Raw genomic sequence first — 22,460 nt, forward strand, 5'->3', positions numbered from 1 at the left:
AACTAGGATTTTGCTCTTCCGCGTTAAAATGAATTGCATAAAATTTTGCACATTGATTTAACTCAAAATTGACTTTTGTGCATTGAAGTCTTTAGGAAGCCATCTTGGACATGTCTTTGGAATTTGTTGCAAAGCCCATAAATATTGTATTATCATAAAATTTGCAGTGGAGATCAGAAGCACCTGTAGGAACATGTCCCAAGTAAAAACATTTAAAAAGCACCCGCTATTTTTTAATGTTCCTCCCCCCGCCCCCTCCACCACCCAAGTCAGCTGAAAGTTTAAACATTACAGAAACATAAAGCATTTAACAGAAACATTAAAAATACCAGAGCAAACAGCATGAGCCCCCCCCCCCCCCCCCCTTACCAAGCATATAGTCTGGTGGGCAAGGAAAGGGAGGCTGGTGACCATACAGCCTTTTTCTCTGTACCAGAACAAACCTTACTCCTTTTGACATTGGAGGCCGGATAATAGCAAACTACAGCCCACTTTAATAGTAAGGGGGCAGACCTCTGACTTATTTACAAAGGGTTAAAAGTAAAAATAAAGATGCATCCTTTCATGAAATAACACACAAACAAATACATATCCACTTGAACACCATTGAAAGTTATTAGTATATGAATGTATTCCCTTATTTTAGAGGGAACTTCCAGATAAGAAGATCTCCCTATTTTACCATTATCATACCATTATCATTCTGTTTTCTATTGCTGCCAGCTATTATCTTCTAAATGTATTGAAGGGTAAAATTTCCATTCCTTAGTACAGTGTCTTGATTTCTGCAAAATAATTTCCTACTCGTTAGTGGACGATGCAGTAGTGAGGTCACATACCATGTGCAATTCCAAGGTGCTGTGCCAAAGTAGCAATCAGAAAGTATCCAAAGGGACTGCACACTCAAGTAGTAACAAGTTTTTTTTTAAATTGTGTCAACACCAAATGTCCATTCAATCACCAATGACCATTTTGGGGCCATTTGAGGGGGGGGGGGGGTGGGGGTTCCCCTTTGTCATTGCATAAACAGAATGGTAGGTACTATTTTGTTTAAGCCTTGACAAAGGACAGCTGAGTGTAGTGGTGGCAGAAGTATGATAATAATCTCCAAATTATTAATGTGAATGGAAGTTCCAGTTTAAAATTATAAAGCCTCATAGACAGGCTCAAATAAAGTCTTTTGAAATGTTCAATAAAAGACAGATTTCACTTTATCGGAAGCCAATCATGTAAACAAATGTAGCCAACTGACAATGACGAGCAACTGTTATCGGACATTTTGCCCAATCCATGTGGCGGATCAATTCAGGGACAACTGTTGTTTAACCCTCTGGGCGATATAATTACATCGCCCAGGAGGGGGAGCAGCACTTTTTAAAAAAAAAAAATATTTTGTATATCATGTAGCGAGCCCTGGGCTAAACCTCGGTGTTTAACCCTTCCAATGCTGGTCTAGTAAAAAAAAATGCTTTTTGCATATAATATGCTGTAAATAATGTTTTGGAGCAAAGTTGAAATGCAGGGTTATATTCCGCTTTAACAAATAGAAACTACACATAGACCATCTAGGTACGGAGAGTCTCAAATAATCTTTCTGATTTCCGGTAACAATGGCCTAATCATTAATTACACATCTTTAAATCTCTGTGGAGGTTGTGACCTTATGTCTTTTGTCAGTTAAGTGTTTTTTATTGAATTAATTTATTTTCTAATTGTTGCAGTCCTCCCTTCTAATATCTGACCTACCGGTAATAGGAAAATAAAGCTTACGGCAGACGGGCTTGCTGCAATGCCATTAATGCACCGCAGGATCTTGGATTTATGTTCCTTTTCTGATATTGTTTTCCTTTCCCTTGAACAAATATGAGTCCCACTGGCTCCATTTGCTTCTTAGAGTACAATGTAAAATCTATATAATTGACAAAACCCATTAAAGTAGAAAAGAACATCTTCAATATTCCCAGTAGATCACACTGAAATATGGCCTTCTGGCTCTAACTTTAATTTATACATTTTAAGCCAATCAGCTAAGTGTACAAGTTATGGCTACAACTGCTGTTAGTCATTAGAGCAGTGACAAGCAACTTGTGTTTTTATAGCAGACTAGGGGTTCGGTCATTTTTTTTTGTCCCCAACTGCATTAATATCACATATTTATGTAAAGAGAGAACACAATCAGAATTGTATCTTTCCTCTGTTTTTTTTACTCATGCTTAAAAGAGATTTCAGGCACTGCTGTCTGATAGGCGAGGGTAGGAGGATTTGGGGGATTAGATGTATTATTTACGCTTATCAAGGATGCAGCATTTAACACATCTTACAATTTAAAATTCCTGGGACTTAAACCCTGCTGTCTTACTGGCTCACAAAAGGTGCCACGCTTTTTAATATAAGGTAAATGTATCTTCGGTGGTACTGACACTTGGCGTAGGAGGTACTTGCATTAATCACAATCAATTTATTGCACTCGGTTTTTATTATTTAAAAAAACATGATAAATCCCACATAAACAAATCTCAATAGATGTTTTTAACCTATTAAAAGAGTATAACATTGCAGAGAAGCCAACTTTGTACACATAAACTTTGGGCTAAAAGTGGTTGTGGTGATGGGGGGAGGGGGGCAGCTTTTCTGTGGTTGATACTCTATATGTGGGGCCTCCACATGCAGAGCGCATATTGGAAGCATGCCAGTAAGCACAGCTACCACTCCCCACTTCAGCTTGCATCATCACGTTCTTTCGGCAGCTTCATAATTGCCTGCTAAAGCTCCAGGCTCACCACAGTCACATGGCAGTGAGTCTGGAACTCTAGCGGGCAGTTAAAGAGAAACGGTAACCAAGAATTGTACTTCATCCCAATCAGTAGCTAATATCCCCTTTTCCATGAGAAATCTATTCCTTTTGTCAAATGGATCATCAGGGGGCTCTGTATGGCTGATATTGTTTTGAAACCCCTCCCACATTGTGATGCCAGGACCATGGTGCTGACACCACACTGTGGGAGCCTTGTTGCACTGTGGGCAACAACAGCTGTTTCCAACTGCCAAAAAAGCAAGCAACATCTCCTTCCAGTGTTATCACTTGCCAGCATTAAAAATGTCACCATGTGTTAAATGTCTGAATGTAAGAAGTTTTAAATCAGGATGATACCATTTATTGGCTAACTACAAATTAATTATCGCATCTCCCCGGAAGTTTCTTAAGCAGGAACTCCAGTGAAAATAGTGTAATAAAAAAGTGCTTAATTTTTACAATAATTATGTGTAAATGAATTAGCCAGTGTTTGCTCATTGTAAAATCTTTCCTCTCCCTGATTTACATTCAGACATAGTAGTAGCAGTAGGGTATTGTACCGTGTTAGCCATCAGTAAAAGCAAGAAGTTTTAAATCAGGATGATACCATTTATTGGCTAACTACAAATGAATAAGAATAAACAAGCTTGCGGCCTTGCAGCCTTCGTCAGGTTTACATCCTGTTAGTTTGCAAGCTGGTGGTACAGACAGCTTATATACATGCAACATCAAAAGGGAAAACAGATATTTTTTTTCAAGCATAAATAGATGCCTTAATTCAAACAGACCATCTAAATGGGGTAAGATAAGGATCCTTGTTTACTCCATTGCTCACAGACCTGGTATTAGGATTGACCCAGAGGTATCGTAAATTCTTAGTTCACAAGTTCAGCTAGAGTGGCTGAGACAGTTCAAATATCATCAATCTCATACCAATATAGAAAGTTGTTGTCCTTATTCAAACCCTTCTCCACAGCTTTGAACCAATTTATACATTTTGTTTCTGCTATTAATCGGTCATTTGACGTTTTGAAGCCGCCCTTCAGGGCAGTGACATGAAGATCATCCATGCTGTGTCCGTTGGACCGAAAGTGTGTAGCAACTGGGAGTCCAGATTTGGTATCATTAATAGTGTGCCTGTGTCCATTCATACGTTTGCGCAGAGTTTGTCCAGTTTCTCCCACGTACATAACATTGGGGCATTTAGCACACATGATCAGATATACCAGATTGGTGGACCCACAGGAAAATTTACCTTGTACTCTGTACTCCTGTTGTGAACCTGGTATCGTTACCCTGTCAGTGGAGTAAATGTGTCTGCAGGTCCCACATATTTTTTGTCGGCAGGGTGATGTTCCGTTATGTTGAGGCCTATTCAAAGAGCTCCTGACAATCATCTGTTTTAGATTGTGTGGTTGCCGATATGACAAGAGTGGAGGTTTAGGGAAAATCGTTCTCAGTCTGTGATCTTAACTTTCTGGACACCACCATATACATCAGGGGTAACAACATACAAACCTCTGTGTATCGCAAACCTACAGATCGTCCCAAATACCTAAGATATGACAGTTTTCATCCCAAGCACATTAAGAACTCTATAGTTTACAGCCAAGCTATAAGGTACAACCGGATTTGTTCTGACAGGATGGACAGAGACAAGCACCTGGATCACCTTAAGAACACTTTCATTAAACAAGGTTACAGTCCTCCCATGGCTGAGGCCCAAATCAGGAAAGCCAGCAACATCCCCAGGACTGAACTCCTGAAATATAAGCAAAACCAGAAAGAGGAACGTGTCCCTTTGGTTGTCACCTACAACCCACACCTGGAAATCTTAAGGAGGATTGCTAAGGAACTTCATCCCATTTTACACAAGGATCACAGACTGAGAACGATATTCCCTAAACCTCCACACTTGTCATATCGGCAACCACACAATGTAAAACAGATGATTGTCAGGAGCTCTTTGAATAGGCCTCAACATAACAGAACATCACCCTGCCGACAAAAAATATGTGGGACCTGCAGACACATTTACTCCACTGACAGGGTAACGATACCAGGTTCACAACAGTACAGAGTACAAGGTAAATTTTCCTGTGGGTCCACCAATCTGGTATATCTGATCATGTGTGCTAAATGCCCCAATGTTATGTACGTGGGAGAAACTGGACAAACTCTGCGCAAACGTATGAATGGACACAGGCACACTATTAATGATACCAAATCTGGACTCCCAGTTGCTACACACTTTCGGTCCAACGGACACAGCATGGATGATCTTTGTGTCACTGCCCTGAAGGGCAGCTTCAAAACGTCAAAAGACCGATTAATAGCAGAAACAAAATGTATAAATTGGTTCAAAGCTGTGGAGAAGGGTTTGAATAAGGACAACAACTTTCTATATTGGTATGAGATTGATGATATTTGAACTGTCTCAGCCACTCTAGCTGAACTTGTGAACTAAGAATTTACGATACCTCTGGGTCAATCCTAATACCAGGTCTGTGAGCAATGGAGTAAACAAGGATCCTTATCTTACCCCATTTAGATGGTCTGTTTGAATTAAGGCATCTTAATGACCTATTTATGCTTGAAAAAAATATCTGTTTTCCCTTTTGATGTTGCATGTATATAAGCTGTCTGTACCACCAGCTTTCAAACTAACAGGATGTAAACCTGACGAAGGCTGCAAGGCCGAAAGCTTGTTTATTCTTATTCATTTGTAGTTAGCCAATAAATGGTATCATCCTGATTTAAAACTTCTTGCTTTTACTGATGGCTAACACGGTACAATACCCTACTGCTACTACTATGTCTGAATGTAAATCATGGAGAGGAAAGATTTTACAATGAGCAAACACTGGCTAAATCATTTACACATAATTATTGTAAAAATTAAGCACTTTTTTATTACACTATTTTCACTGGAGTTCCTTTTTAAGAAACTTCCGGGGAGATGCGATAATGCAAGCTGGAGTAAGAAGAAGTACTGTAGCTATGCTTTCACTGAAACACGCTAATACTTTTTTTAATGGGAGGCTAGGATGGAACATTGGAGGGCTTATCCATAGAAATATGGTAAATTGATGTTGTTATACACAAATATTGATTAATCCTAACAAATGTATGTCTCCAGAGGAACCTGAGATGACGTTATCTGAATCATAGGGGTCCTTGGCAAACCCATTTACTCATAAAGGAGTACATGCTATACCAAAGTCCAGCAACACAGTATTAACCAATGCATAGATTTCTAACAAATAACCAGAGTGCAGAATACAGATCATACATTTAGCAGGCTGAGGATTCCGTCTTTTTGAAGAACAGTTACTGGTATGTTGGAAGTGGGCAGCAGATTAGTTATTACTTTGTACATCCATGTGCTTCAGTCTGCATTCAGATTCTTAGATTATTATTATTATTATTTATTGTATTTATAAAGCACCAACATATTACGCAGCGCTGGACAATAAAATAAATTAGACAATAAATAGATTAGGGATTAGTGCATAATTTGCATATGATTTGTATTCAAGGTGTGTATTTTAGCCCCTGGGGGAAGTGCACACCTCTGTTTGGTTTCATTTCATTTGCAGCCTAGGAGCGCTGTCAGTTGTTAGCTGTCCTTAGATATTAGTTATTATGCTGTTCAGTAGGATGGAATATATACAGACTGTACCAAGTACAACATAATGGGGGATTCCTTTTTTGACATCTGCACATTTGTAGCAGGAAAGTCATTAATAAAGTATAATACAACATAAATAGCATATATAGCAAATGTGATACTTCTTGTCACTAAGTAAATCAGGTACAAATATTCACAGTTGTGGAATTAATGTCAATGCGTCTTTGTAACTGTATTATTTATCATACCAGTACAAAGGTGGCCAATAACGATACAATTCTAGTGATTCTGTGACCATTAGAGAAATAGGATTCTCGCTTTACCGTTTTCTCAATGAGGCAGAACTGTAACTATCTACAGTAACTTGAACCAACATATGGTGGATAAGATTTATTTGCTTGGCATCTTTAAATATTAATACAAGTTAAATGATGACAGAAGTATGTGGAATCTGCCTAAAACTAGATCAATTTTGGGTGAAATATAATTTAAAAGTCTAACAATTAGGCTGCTAATTAAAGGGAACCTAAACTGAGAAGGATATAGATTTTTCCTTTTAAAACAATACCAGTTGCCTGGCTCTCCTTCTGATCTGTGTTTCTAATACTTTTAGCCACAGCCCCTCAACAAGCATGCAGTTAAGGTGCTATGACTGAAGTCAGACTGGATTAGCTGAATGCTTGTTTCAGGTGTGTGATACAGCCAAAGGGATCAGCGGGACTGCCAAGCAACTGGTATTGTTTAAAAGGAAACTTCCATATCCCTCTCAGTTAAGGTTCCCTTTAAATTGTATAAGAAGTCTTACCATTGATGCAGTTGTTCCCATCGTATGCAGTTCTTGAACAGTCACAAGTGTAGCCTTTGTACAGTTCATTGCAGGTGCCTCCATTCTGGCAGAGGGTTTGATAGCTGGTGCAATGTCCTGAGCAGCCAGGCTTCACACCCTGGGTTGCCTTCGCCCTTTCTTCTAAATCTAAAGGGACACCATTCACCCTTAAGGCACGTATGCATCCCAAGAATCCTTTCTGATCTCCAGCTGCACCTTTGTTTAACAAAATGAGAATATGTTACTATAAATGCAATCACTTTCATTTCACGGTACAAAAAGGGTTAGGCCAGGCACCCTCTACAGATCGTTAATTGCAATCACTTTTTAGAAGAGGTTTAATATTACTGCTTGTGTTTGCAGAGCGATTGCGATTAGTGTTGTGCTATTTCCATTTTTTGGGGGGTTCCGGTAGTGAATTCGGTGCACAATTGCGTTTTTACAGGAATTGAAAAGCAATTATGCAGAGGTCCTATATTTTGTATTGAAAAGTATTTGCTCTAAAAATGCTGCAGAACCTGTAATTGCAAATTTCGCAATTGCTCCTGTGGGCTTTCCTCCATTGACTTTCATCAGCTTAGGGCTTTTGGAATCGTCGGCAATTGCCAGCAAATTCCAAAGCATGGCTAAAAGTGCTCTAGTGGGCCATAGCCCTTAGACTAGTTGTTTTTTATGTGTGAATTGTCTGATTATTATTACCAAAGAACCAAATGTAAACATTTAGGAGTGAGGTTGGATAAGATCTGAGCTATATTGCTGTTACATATCACTGAGCAGACACAATGCACAGATTCAGCAGACCAGCAAGGTCTAATTAAAGAGTTTAACCATTTCATCCCACGGGGATTTTTCACTTTATGCATCAGGGCAATTTTGACCGCCCATTCATTCGCTAATAACTTTATCACTACTTAACACAATTTATTGATCTATATCTTGTTTTTTCCGCCACTAATTAGACTTTCTTTGGGTGGTACATTTTGCTAAGAATTATTTTTTTATAAATGCATTTTAACAGGATTAATAAGAAAAAATGCAAAAATTCATTATTTCTCAGTTTTCGTCCATTATAGCTTTAAAATAATCCACACTACCATATTAAAACCTATGTATTTTATTTGCCAGTTTGTCTCGGTTATGACACCATTAAAATTTTGTTCCTATCACAATGCATGGCGCCAATATTTTTTAGGAAATAAAGGTGCATTTTTACCGTTTTGCATCCATCACTATTTACAAGCTTATAATTTAAAAAATGTTTATAGTATACCCCCTTCACATGCATATTTAAAAAGTTCAGACCCTTAGGTAACTATTTATGTTTTTTTTTTTTTATTGTAATTTTTTTTTCCATAAAAAATTTTATTTGGGTAATATTTTGGTGTGGGAAATAAACAGTTAATTTTTAATGTTATTATATGTGTACATTTTAATGTAAAATATATGTAGATGTAGTTTTACTATTTGGCCACAAGATGGCCACCTTGAGTTTATTTTTTTCTCCTTGTGCTTCTTGATCACCGGAAGCACAAGGAGGACGGGGAAACTTTTTTTTTGCAGAAAGACATAAGCCTCTAGTAAGAGAGCTTCGGTTTTTCTGCTGGGGACACGGATCAGTGATCGGGAACCATTTTCCCGTTCACTGATCCCAGGGCTACCGGGGGACAGCACAGGGGCGCGCCCACGATTGCGTGCGGGAGCGCGCTGAGCAATCGCCTGGATGTGAGGATCATGTCCGGGCGGCAGAAATAAAATTACCCTGTTTAAAGATTGACAATTGTTTTGTAGCCACTCAGACTCTTAAGGTTATGCAAGAGCAGGGACTAAGGTTTGACACATGTTATATGTTGAGGCTAAAATGGACCAAAAGGGATGGTTTATTTGAATTTCCCACTAATTATTCTTATCTGTCTGTTATTGTGTGCAGCGGGCCCCTGATGATTTTGCTAGAGGGCCTGGGGGGCTGTTGTTATACCCCTGACCATATCTCTTTCACTTCAGGTTCCCTTTAAAACCACTTACTAACCGCTGGTACCCATATCTAGGTCCCTGAAAACATCACTTAACAACCAGAACCAGGGTCGTAGATATGCGTACCTGTTTATGTACGTCTCCACTCGCGATCGTTGGTGTGATCCCAATCCCCTCCATCACCATCCTGCCAATCTTTTATCAGTGAATGGAAACGTGTTCCCAAAGCTGATCACACGATCTGTAATGAGTGAAGTAATATAATAGGGATACAGAGGCACCAGAAAAATAAAAATGTCTAAAATGTTTAAACTTTGTGGAGGCAGTGGTGGAATTACCTCCTCCAAACAGTCACAAGATATGCTAACAAAGTTTAGCAAAAAACAAAAAACAAAATTTACATACTCCAGTGGAAAACGCAACGGGTTTTGCAGGTATGATCCCACTTCATTAGGCAATAGGTAGGAGTAGGTACAGTGCAAGTCTGTAGCTACGTCAATTGCTTGGCCCGGCTACAGACCTGAACTGTACCTACTCCTACCTATTGCCTGATGAAGCGGGGTCATACCTGCGAAATGCGTTGCATTTTCCCCTGGAGTATGTAAATAAATTTGTTCTGCTAAACTTTATTGGCATATCTTGTGTCTGTTTGGAGAAGGTAAGTCCACCACTGCTTCCACAAATTTTAAACTTTTTAGACATTTTTATTCTTCTGACGCCTCTGTATCCCTGTTACATTGTTCTAAGTCCACCCTTGGGGGAGGGATGTCATCCCCTTTTCCCTGATCTATGGAGAGCGACTTCTTAATCCTGAGTGGGGTCAGGCCTAATCTTCCCCACCGGCTATTACAGTGGTTGCCTTCGAGGTAACCCTGCTTTGTGAGTATATTCATACTTACCAATTTCATCCAATATTACCAGTACATACTACACTATATTTGGCTCTTGGTGTCCCTAACTCTATAATGAGTGAAAGCCAGCATCAGTGATATGGCAGGATTCATTCACAAAGTGAAAGTAAAAAAATATACATACAACACTTCCTGTGTGCTGTTCACAGTACACAGGAAAAAAGTGTGGGGACATCTAGTGGTCACTTGTAAAAGAAAAAAGTTGACATAATTTACAAAAAAAAAACATACATAAATAGTTACTTGAAGGACTTAAAAAATAAATAAATAATATATATATATATATATATATATATATATATATATATATATATATATATACATATACATATATATATATATATATATATATATATATATATATATACTGTGTATATATACTGAGTATATTACTTTTATTTTTGCAAATAAGGGCTTGTAATTATATATATATATATATTATATAAAAAAACACACTAAACAGAAAAATTATACCTTTATTTCCAAATAAAATATTATTGCCATGCATTACACTAGGAACATAATTTAAATGTTATAATAACCAGGACAAATGGGCAAACAAAATGTGTGGGTTTTATCTATAGTACCACTTTTAATTTTAAACTATACTGACTTAAAACTGTGGAAAAAGGACTTTTTAATTTTTTTTCTTTTTATTCCATGTAAAAAGCATATAAAATAAAATAATTTATAGAAGTATCACCCAAAGAAAGCCTAATTTGTGGTGAAAAAACAATGTGTAGATCATGTTGGTGCGATAAGTAGTGCTAAAGGTATTGGTGAATTAATGGGAGGAGCGTGATGTGAAAATTGCTCAGGTTTTTAAAGAGAACCTGAGGTGAGAGGGATATGGAAGCTGCCATATTTATTTCCTTGTAAACAATGTAAGTTGACTGGGAGCACTGTTGATCTTCTGGCATAAGAAGTATCTGAGAGAAAACCCTGGAACAAGCATATGACTAATCCAGGAAAACCTGAGTCAGCTGAGTCATGCTTGTTCAGGCTAAAAGTATTAGAGACACAGGATTAGGAGGACTACCAGGTAACTGGTATTGTTTAACCACTTGCCGACCGCACGCTTATACCGTGCGTCGGCAAAGTGGCAGCTGCAGGACCAGCGACGCAGTATTGCGTCGCCAGCTGCAGGCTGATTAATCAGGAAGCAGCCGCTCGCACGAGCGGCTGCTTCCTGTCAATTCACGGCGGGGGGCTCCGTGAATAGCCTGCGGGCCGCCGATGGCAGCTCGCAGGCTAAATGTAAACACAAGCGGAAATAATCCGCTTTGTTTACATTGTACGGCGCTGCTGCGCAGCAGCGCTGTAAGGCAGATCGGCGATCCCCGGCCAATCAGCGGCCGGGGATCGCCGCCATGTGACAGGGGACAGCCTGTCACTGGCTGCACAGGACGGATAGCGTCCTGTGCAGCCCGGTTCACCAGGGGGGGCCAGGTAGGAGAGGGAGGGGGAGGATTTCGCCGCGGAGGGGGGCTTTGAGGTGCCCCCCCCCGCAACACCCGACAGGCAGGAGCGATCAGACCCCCCCAGCACATCATCCCCCTAGTGGGGAAAAAAGGGGGGCGATCTGGTCGCTCTGCCTGCACCCTGATCTGTGCTGGGGGCTGCAGAGCCCACCTAGCACAGATCAGCTAAAACAGCGCTGGTCCTTAAGGGGGGGTAAAGGGTGGGTCCTCAAGTGGTTAAAAGGAAATAAATATGGCAGCCTCTATACCCCTCTCACTTCTGGTCCCCTTTAAGGTGAATAAAACTGTGATGGGGAAGTGGTTAAGGACCATGTAGGATGGTATTGCTCAGAGACAGAGTCTTGTGCTTACTAGCACCAATGTTCAGGGCAAAAGGTAAAGGAAATGGATATAATAGAAGCAAAACCTCCACATACTTTGCTTTCTCCAATAATATGCAGTACAGAAAAACATAAATCCAGACTTTAAATGTGTGAATAAACTTTACAGAGGAATTATTTAGAAGTATGTACGATCCCTCAGTAGACAAAATTAAGCATTAAAGCATTTTGAAGTTAATGTGCCTTTTAGTCAGTGTTCCCAGCCAAAGGCATAAGAAATGGCCGCTGGAAGGACAATGCTGAGGCCTTGGCTGCTGCTGAAGTTTTACTTTATTACAGTTACTTTTCATAAAACAAAGTACCTTCTTATCAACTTTACATTTCAATTACAGAAATCAATCTTATATCCTAAGCATGGCTACAAGACTTAATAGAAGATATTCCTCACCATGGTCTGTTCAGTAACTCAGCACCATGGTAATGGATTCTTATATGACAAGGCAGGCATTAGAGAATTTACATAATGTTCCTTTTTCTTTGGAGCTGAACGTTCATGCAAAGAAATGAATATTGTGATTTTTTCCTATCTCATAGATGGATACTGAAAGTGGCACAGAAAAAAAAAATCACACATAATTCTAAAACGCAATCATCCATTCCACAACTGGTACTTGTACGCTGTATCAGATGTATTCATTCTGCATTCCGTACTGTAAGGAGTGGAGATAAGTGAATTATTTAGGCTTGTGCTGTGCTAATTTACCTGATGGGGACTTATTAACCCCATTTTCAACTGTGGACAACCTTTGTTGGACTCTCATTCCTCCCATGAGACCGTCCCCTTTTTCTCACAGTAAATTTGCAGAGGAGCGCCAGGAGACACAACTCCCAAATCTAATTATTGCAGCAACAGAGCGTATTTCATTCTTCGGTTTTCTTATTGCCACTCAGTACCATCATTAGTGACACTCAAATTGCATTGGAACCTGCTGTGCTCTTGCTAACATTTCACCACTGATGACTAGAGATGGTCAGTGACAATAAGATGACAAATAAGAAAATCTTAAGGCAAATAAAAAATGAGTTTAACCACTTGCCCACTGAGGTTTTTTTTTTTTTTTTACCCCTTTAGGACCAGAGCAATTTTCACCTGTCAGCACTCCTCCCATTCTTTCGCCAATAACTTAATCACAACTAATCACAACAAAATGATCTATATCTTGTTTTTTCGCCACCAATAAGGCTTTCTTTGGTAGGTACATTATACTAAGAATTATTTTATTCTAAACGCATTTTAATGGGAATAATAAGAAAAATGTAAGAAATGATTGTTTCCTAGTTTGTGGCCATTATAATGTTAAAATAAAATTGTACTGTGGATAAAAGTTACACATTGTATTTGCCCATTTGTCCCGGTTATTACAACATTTACAAAATGTCCCTAGTACAATGTATGGTGCCAATATTTTATTTGGAAATTAAAGTGCATTTTTTCAGTTTTGCGTCCATCACTAATTACAAGCCAGTAAATTAAAAAATAACAGTAATATACCCTCTTGACATAAAGAGTTCAGTCCTTAAGTTAACTACTTATGTATTTTTTATGTACTTTTTTTCTTTTTTTTCCCCTATACACACAAAAAAGTTTGGGTACTATGGGAGGGTGTGGGAGGGAAATAGTTCATTATAAAAGTCAGTGTTGGGATTTTTATTAAATAAAAGAGTTTTTGGTGTAATTTACTATTTGGCCACAAGATCAGTCATTATTTCTGATTCATGTATGCAAGGAAGTGAATCGGAAGTTATTTCTGATTCATGTATGCAAGGAAGTGAATCGGAAGTAATGCGTGGCACTGTATCAACAGCAAGATGCAATGAATGCAGGCGTCTCATAGACACCGGTGTTCATTGAATCAGGGACTTAGATTATTGAATGGGAACTGCATTCCCATTCATTCATCTCTCTGCTAACGAGCAACAAAGGGAGCGTGCAGTGGCTGCCCGCCGCTATAGACTCCTTTTCACGGCCCTGGTACTTAGGTTTTGCTGGGCCGTGAATATACTGCACAGTATATGCACTGCAGTAAGTAGTTAACTTACCTGGGGCTTTTTGCAGCTCCCTGGAGTCATCCTGTGTCCACGACATTGGTCCAAGTCCCTCCAGCAAGCAACGGTGAGCCGCGAGCCCCGCAATGCTGGCCAGCTATGCGCCTCCTCACCGTGCTACCGCAGCCGGGAGCATTCTGCGCATGCGCAGTACATGAAAATTGCTATTACACATGTGCAGGGCTATCCCAGCCGCAGGAGCACGATTAAGGTGTGCGCAGCTCAGGGCTGCGCATGCGCAGTAGCCACTAACTGACAACAACCAGCCAGCCTTGTGGCAGTTTGTGCTTGCCGGAGGGAGTTGGACCAATGTTGTGGGCACAGGATGACTCCAGAGGGCTGCAAGAAGCCCCAGGTAAGTTAAACTCACCTTTTTATTTGACTTAAAGTGGATACGAGAAGAACTTTTACTGATTGCGTAATTGTGTTCCTTGCGTATAGTTTATAGGGCATTCCTCAAGCCAAATACTTTTTTTTTTTTAAGTACTCTAATTCCCTATAAACTAAACAAGCCTCGGTCACATGTCCTCCAGCACCTTGGCACTCTGAGACCCATGTAGCAAGGGCTTATGGGAGCTCAGTCTGAGCAGGAGCAGGAGGAGGTGTTACTAGCCAGAGATTTCAGAGGCAGAGGAGAGGAGAGAGGAGGAGAGGGAAGTTTTCACAGGCTGAGGGGTGAAGATGCAGAGCTGCTTGCCTGTGTAATGACAAGCAGAATATGGCTGCTGTCATGGTATCACAGGAAGAAATAATCATCTACTGTTGTAGCGGTTTGCAGCTAGGTTAGCTGTGTAAACTATCTAAATTTTAGATAAGATATATAGACAAGTTACTTGTTATAGTTAGTTTTTCATCTCGGATCCTTTTTCAGTCTACCTTTAGTGCAAATTATATGCATCTTGGAATTGAACCAATTAATATACACTCACCTAAAGGATTATTAAGAACACCTGTTCAATTTCTCATTAATGCAATTATCTAATCAACCAATCACATGGCAGTTGCTTCAATGCATTTAGGGGTCAAGACAATCTCCTGAACTCCAAACTGAATGTCAGAATGGGAAAGAGAGGTGATTTAAGCTATTTTAAGCGTGGCATGGTTGTTGGTGCCAGACGGGCCGGTCTGAGTATTTCACAATTTGCTCAGTTACTTGGATTTTCATGCACAACCATTTCTAGGGTTTACAAAAAATGGTGTGGAAAGGAAAAAACATCCCGTATGTGGCAGCCCTGTGGGGGAAAATGCCTTGTTGATGCTAGAGGTCAGAGGGGAATGGGCCGACTGATTCAAGCTGATAGAAGAGCAACGTTGACTAAAATAACCACTCGTTACAACCAAGGTATGCAGTAAAGCATTTGTGAAGCCACAACACACACAACCTTGAGGTGGATGGGCTACAACAGCAGAAGACCCCACGGGTACCACTAATCTCCACTACGAATAGGAAAAAGAGGCTACAATTTTCATGAGCTCACCAAAATTGGACAGTTGAAGACTGGAAAAATGTTGCCTGGTCTGATGTGTCTCAATAGAGTCAGAATTTGGTGTAAACAGAATGAGAACATGGATCCATCATGCCTTGTTACCACTGTGCAGGCTGGTGGTAGTGGTGTAATGGTGTGGGGGATGTTTTCTCGGCACACTTTAGGCCCATTAGTGCCAACTGGGCATTGTTTAAATGCCACGTGCTACCTGAGCATTGCTTCTGACCATGTCAATTCTTTCATGACCACCATGTACACATCCTCTGATGGCTACTTCCAGCAGGATAATGCACCATGTCACAAAGCTTGAATAATTTCAAATTGGTTTCTTGAACATGACAATGAGTTCACTGTACTAAAATGGCCCCCACAGTCACCAGATCTCAACCCAATAGAGCATCTTTGGGTTGTGATGCAGTGGGAGCTTCGTGCCCTGGATGTGCATCCCACAAATCTCCATCAACTGCAAGATGCTATCCTATCAATATGTGCCAACATTTCTAAAGAATGCTTTCAGCACCTTGTTGAATCAATGCCACATAGAAATAAGGCAGTTCTGAGGGCGAAAGGAGGTCAAACACCGTATCAGTATGGTGTTCCTAATAATCCTGAGTGTATGTAGGAAGTACATTTGACAAGCTCAGTTCTAAACTGCATACCCGTTGCACAAAGTTTGCAGGCAAGCTGGAATTATTTGCATCTTGCTAGCTATCTACTGATAATTATGTTAAAAATATTGGTAAAATTACAGATATTCTATTACTTAGTTCATATGGTAATATTTTCTGATATAATACTATGACCTAAAATAACCCTACTCTCACACAGAATCCTCCCTCTATGGATGTCTAACCTTTATATCCCCCTGGAGGTGCCTAACCTTAATCCCTCTGGTGGTGCCTAACCGTAACATCCGATGTTGCATAACCTTAACCCCCTTGGCGGTATGATTCTTTCCAGATTTTAGGGTCTATAAGCGGTACAATTCTTTTGCATGTTTTTAGACCCTAAAACTGGGAAAAAATCCTGCTGCTAGGGAGATCTGCAGCAGCTCAGCAATCACTCACCTCCCTGTGATCCAGTACTGCAATTTCCCCTCCATCCTCTGGGTGGCGCTGTAACCCTATAGTGAGATTGGCGGCTGTCGTTATGACAACAGACGGCGATCTCACCAGGGGGAAAGCAAAACCTTGGAGGAGAGGAAGAAAAATGGCGGCTGACGTTGAGATCCCCAGGGAGGTGAATGAAAAATGCCCGCTGCACTTATTGCTCTGCATAGACCTCCGGTGGCTACCACCGATGCTTACCGTATCACTCCCACCAGCATTCTGATGAAAAGGACAGCCACTAAAATAAAGGGAGCCGAAGCCGCCCGCTATGCAAACTGTGTCTATAAATAATGAGCACCAGGGCAGTTTCTAGGCTAAATTGCACCCAGGGCAAGGGTGTAAAAATCCCCCCCCCCCCCCCCAGCCCCCGTGGACTTGCAAACGTTCATTCACGATGTGGTATTTAGTACCAGAGTATAGGAAGCCGAGTATAGGAAGCCAGGTATAGGTTCCCCCAGTATAGGTAGCCAGGTATAGGTACCCCAGTGTAGGTAGCCAAGCATAGGTACCCCAGTATAGGTAGCCAGGCATAGATGCCCCCAGTATAGGTAAATAACACTGCCACAATAAAAGATAGTGTGGATCCACCCCTAACTATCCAAAATTCCTTTGCAGCTCATACAGCTTGGGAATTTTCGCTGATGGCAGTTCTACTTTAAATTTCAGATTGCGGGTTCAAGTTTGTCATATGCCCATGGATGTTTTGTATACAGTGTGCCTCTGATGAAGCGGCTGTTGGCCGTGAAACACATGTCAGGCATTTTCTGATGTGAAGTGAAGGTCTGATGTTATGTCCACATGTATGATCCGCAATTGGAAGAAATAACGTATGAAGAATAAACAAGAAAATTTTGGTTCATAAAAAACCCTGTTGTTCAGTGTATTGAATTTTGGAACCCCGCTATAGGTAGCCAGGCACAGGTGCCTCCTGTATAGGTAGCCAGTCATAGGAGGGAAGAGCAGTGGCCACATTGGGACTCAGCCGTCGGAAGGGAGGCCGACTTCTCCCTCCCTCTCCCCCGGACCCCCCTCCATGCTCTTCCCTCCACTGAAGAGTAAGTGCAATGGAAGACTTGTAAAAACAACTCACCTCCCTCCTCACTTCTAGTGAAGTTCACTTACCGCTGGTATCCTCTGTCTGAAGCACCTATTACTCTCACAACTTCAGCTATTCAGGAAGTAGTAAGAGTAAGCAGCATTACAGACAGAGGAGACCAGAGGCAAGTGAACTTCCCTTGGAGCGGGGAGGGAGGTGAGTTGTTTCTACAAGTCTTCCGCTACAGTTACACTGCAGTGGAGGGGGAAGCATGGAGGGGGGCCTAGGAAGAGGGAGGGAGAAGTCGGGCCCCCTCTACATGGCTGAGGCCCAGTATGGCCACGACTACCCCCTCCATCACTGCAGCCTGGACGGACATCCTCCTTGCCCGCCCCTATAAACAGGGCTTACAATATTTTTTTTGTACGGTGCTGATCCTTTTTGGATTTAGCTGGCTGATACCCCTTGGTACAGGGGTGAGGATCTTGGCACACACCTAACTGGATTTTGTAGTGCTGCGGACGGTCCACAACTCTCCCAGATTTCTGCCCGCTGGATTACATAAACAGCAGTCTTTCCACTTTTGATCAATAAAACGACTAAATATTGGTTGAAGAGCATTTAGTTTCAATACATTTTTGTGAGATTCAATATTTTTACTCAACCTAACATCTAATCTCTTGAAAATATTTAACAGTGTATGATTGCCTTAAAGAGACACTGTAGGGAGAGGGATGTGATTAGGAAGCTAATGCTTTTTGCCACTGACTCAGAACGAGTATAAAGCATCAGGCCCTGTTATTAATGCCTGGCCATATGCTTGTTTTATGTTTCAGGTGTATGTTTCAGACACTACTAAGCCAAAATGATCAGCAAGGCAGCCAGGCAACTGTCATTCCTTAAAAGGAAATACATATGGCAGCCTCCATATCCCCCTCACTACAATGCCCCTTTTTTTACTCTCTCTGAACCTCCCATTAGCCTTGCAAGGCTAATGCAAGGCACGCTAGTTTAAAAAAAACCCAAAAAACTAAATACCTATTTACATGACCACCACAGTCTTTTAGGCTAGTCTGGGCCTGGCTGCTCCCTTTCTTCTAGAAGGAAAGGTGAAGGAGAGTGGTGGAGACTGCAGCAGGTCACCTCTCTCAATCAGGATGGGGAAGATGGCAGAGCCAAGCAACCATTTAATCCCTCTCCTGTAGGGTTTAATGAAAAAGAGTGCTAATGGAGGATGATCTGGATAGAGCAGACTGTCCAAAAGAGAGTCACATCATTTTATGAATAGAGATGGCCCGAACAGTTTGCCGGCGGGCAGTATTCTGCGAACATTAGCCTGTTCGCAGTTCGCCTTGAACACAAGTTTTTGAGGAAATTAATTTGCTTTCGCATTTTTCCCATAGACCTTTCCCATTTTTCCCATAGCAGGTGAACGGCCGCTGACTTTAACAGTTAATGGCAAAGCGCCCTTATATTCTAGAAACAGTGATGCAAACAGTGAAGAGACTGCACACCCAATGCATCTGAGGACCCTATGGACTGCTTAGTTCAGGTGCTACCTGGGGGACATATACATGTTGCTGAAAAAAAAAGTGGACAGAAGCGCACAGAAGCGCACTGGTGTGAATGAGGCCTTAAGGCCTCGTTCACATCAGGGCCGATTCTGTGCGCTTTTCACAGCGCACTGCCCTGTGCGTTCAGCAAGGTATTGATTTTCCTAGGTAATTAAATGTAGCTGGTTCACATCTATGCGCTGTGCTGAGCAGGGTTACAAAAACATAGGGTTGCATGCATTTCTGTGCGTTGAGCGGTAAAGCGCACATCAATGCAAGTGAATGGGTGCGCTTTTTAAGCGCATAGAAGCGCGTACAAGCACATAGAAGCGCATGCGTTTTATACCCCTATTTGGAAAAAAAATACATTTACATAGAAAAACAAAGCTTTATTGACAACTGCTACTGCTACATTAATCAAAACTTGCCTTAAAGAAGCGCAGCACAATGCACAGAAACACGCACTAAAGCGCGCACAAGTGCATTCGTTTTTTTTACCACGCCAGTATAGCTAGTATAGTCCCAGTATGGGTAGGTAGTGCCCCAGTATAGCTAATATAGTGCCCAGTATAACTAGTATAGTGCCCAGTATAGATAGGTAGTGCCTCAGTATAGCTAGTATAGTGCCCAGTATAGTGCCCAGTATAGCTAGTATAGTGCCTAGTATAGTTAGTATAGTGCCCATAGTGCCCAGTATAGCTAATATAGTGCCCCAGTATAGCTAGTATAGTGCCCAGTATAGCTAGTATAGGGCCCAGTATAGCTAGTATAGTGCCCAGTATAGCTAGTATAGTGCCCATAGCGCCCAGTATAGCTAGTATAGTGCCCAGTATAGCTAGTATAGTGCCCCAGTATAGCTAGTATAGTGCCCAGTATAGCTAGTATAGTGCCCATAGTGCCCAGTATAGTTAGTATAATGCCCAGTATAGTTAGTATAATGCCCAGTATAGCTAGTATAGTTTCCAGTATAGCTAGTATAGTGCCCCAGTATAGCTGGTATATTGCCCCAGTATGGCTAGTATAGTTACCCCAGTATAGCTAGTATAGTGCTCCCAGTATGGCTAGTATAGCGCCCCAGTATGGCTAGTATAGTGCCCCAGTATAGGTAGTATAGTGCCCCAGTATGGCTAGTATAGTGCCCCAGTATAGCTAGTATAGTGCCCCAGTATGGCTAGTATAGTGCCCCAGTATAGACGCCCCTCCCCCCACGGCCGCTGTTGCTGTTACCTTAGCCAGCGGCCGCTTCCTTATATTTCCCTCTCCTGCCCGTAGAAGAAAAGTAATTTTTAGCTAAATTTTCTCTGGAAGAAATATACTTCTTATTTGCATGTGTTCACGTGTGTTTTAAAATTTAAAATTTTTCATGGTAGATGTCCTTTAATCCGGGGGTCCCCAACCACCGGTCCGCGGCCCACTGCTGGTACGTGGGACGTTTGCCGATGGGCCATGGGACTGTCCTCTTGCCCCCCCCCCACCGCGGCCACTGCTGCTGCTACCTTAGCCAGCGGCCACTTCCTTATATTCCCCTCTCCTGCCCGTGTAACTGATTCACAGCAGCGCACCCCGCGGCTGCTGTGATGAGGCAGGAAGCAGGAGAGAGCCCGGCTTCCTGTAGCGGCGATGTTCATTGCGGTTACTATGGGAACTGCTCTCCTGCTTCCTGCCTCATCACAGCAGCCACAGGAGAGGGGAATATAAGGAAGCGGCCGCTGGCTAAGGTAGCAGCAGCAGTGGCCGCGGTGGGGGGGGGGGGGGGGCAAGAGGACAGTCCCGTGGCCCATCTGCAAACGTCCCACGGACCGGCAGTGGGCCGCGGACCGGTGGTTGGGGACCCCCGCATTAAAGGACACTTCACCATGAAAAATTTAAAATTTTAAAACACACCTGAACACATGCAAATAAGAAGTATGTTTCTTCCAGAGAAAAATTAGCTATAAATTACTTTTCTTCTACTGTGCTGTCACTTACAGTAGTTAGTAGAAATCTGACATAACTTACAGGCTTTTGACTAATTCATCTCTTCACGGGGTATTCTCAGTATTCTATTTATTCTTTACAAGAACACTCCCTAGAAAGGATCTATACAAAAATGCAGGCCTCCTCCTACCTGTTTACAATCCAACTGTTACTACAACTAACAGTTGGACTGAGCAAGTGCTGTTCATTAAGTGCTTTCGAAAATAAAGAAAACCCTAAAAATCCCCCATGAGGTGATGGGCTAGTCCAAAACCTGCCAGTTCTGTCAGATTTCTACTACTTACTGTAAGTGACAGCAACATAGGGGAAAAGTAACATGTAGCACATTTTACTCTGTGAGAAATGTAATTTTATTTATATGTTTTCATGTATTTTAAATTTTACATTTTTTGCAATCATGTTCCTTTAATGTGACGCTATGTGGTAGGACTTGAAACACCTAGAGTTACAGATTGCCCAGCAAGCTCATGGTGAACCATAAGGAGACTGTCCTAAAGAGAACCACGTTATTACTGGAGGAGCCAAGCAAAAAGTCTGATGGCTAAAATAAGGTTTGAATGGTCTCAGTCTGAGAAATACCCAGCTCTGAAAAGCACCATGTCTCCTTTGTCATAACACATCTATGTTTTGGGGGAAGGGGAGGGCGGGGTTTAAAAAAAATCAGACGTGAACTTCATGGTGAAAACTAGTTTTTCTACATTATCCATCACTGATGGTGGAGAAGACATTTTTGTGAAGTGCCACTTTGCAAATATGTAAATTAACAGCAGTAGTCATTTATTACTGAAAAGTAAATGATCCTCGAATCTTCTCTAAAAGTGACTAATGCTTTTCTGTTTCTTCATGTAGTCAAGCAACAAATATAGGATTTCAAGTATGATTTTTTTTCTCAGCAGTTTTATGCTCACTTCAGTAGCCTTTTATATCCACATGAAAAATATAGTTTTCTGACAGTGCTGGTTGTGTCATGGCACGTAAATCATACAAAATAGCACAACTTTTTTAAAATAGAAGGTAATCTTCTGTCATCTCAGTCTAAGATGAAGGGGTTTAGCTGTCATTCAGCATCAGTGGGTGAGTCCATTAAATCATCCTCATATGCTTCAGTGGCCAGTTGTGCCTCCAGATTTGGCAGGTAAGACATTTCTGACACACTGTATATCATCTCTCTATTTAGCCATTATAGCTGAAGTCAAGCTTTAGACTGCAGCTCCACTGATGTAGACAACTAAGCAATCCTTCATCCACTTCAGCTATA

General features: G+C 41.3%; 1 protein-coding gene across 10 annotated transcripts in view; it reads right to left on the bottom strand.

Annotated features, from left to right (window-relative positions):
• CNTNAP2 (contactin associated protein 2) overlaps window positions 1-22,460 on the bottom strand; it is a 2,604,396-nt gene that overhangs the window by 144,221 nt on the left and 2,437,715 nt on the right. For all 10 annotated transcript variants that reach the window (XM_068236339.1, XM_068236338.1, XM_068236337.1 and 7 more), the window contains one exon: window positions 7,231-7,467. In XM_068236339.1, coding sequence (XP_068092440.1) covers window positions 7,231-7,467 — 237 coding nt within the window. The remainder of the gene's footprint in view (window positions 1-7,230; window positions 7,468-22,460) is intronic.

The sequence above is a fragment of the Hyperolius riggenbachi genome, chromosome 5 (genome assembly GCF_040937935.1).
Source record: "Hyperolius riggenbachi isolate aHypRig1 chromosome 5, aHypRig1.pri, whole genome shotgun sequence".
Taxonomy (NCBI): domain Eukaryota; kingdom Metazoa; phylum Chordata; class Amphibia; order Anura; family Hyperoliidae; genus Hyperolius; species Hyperolius riggenbachi.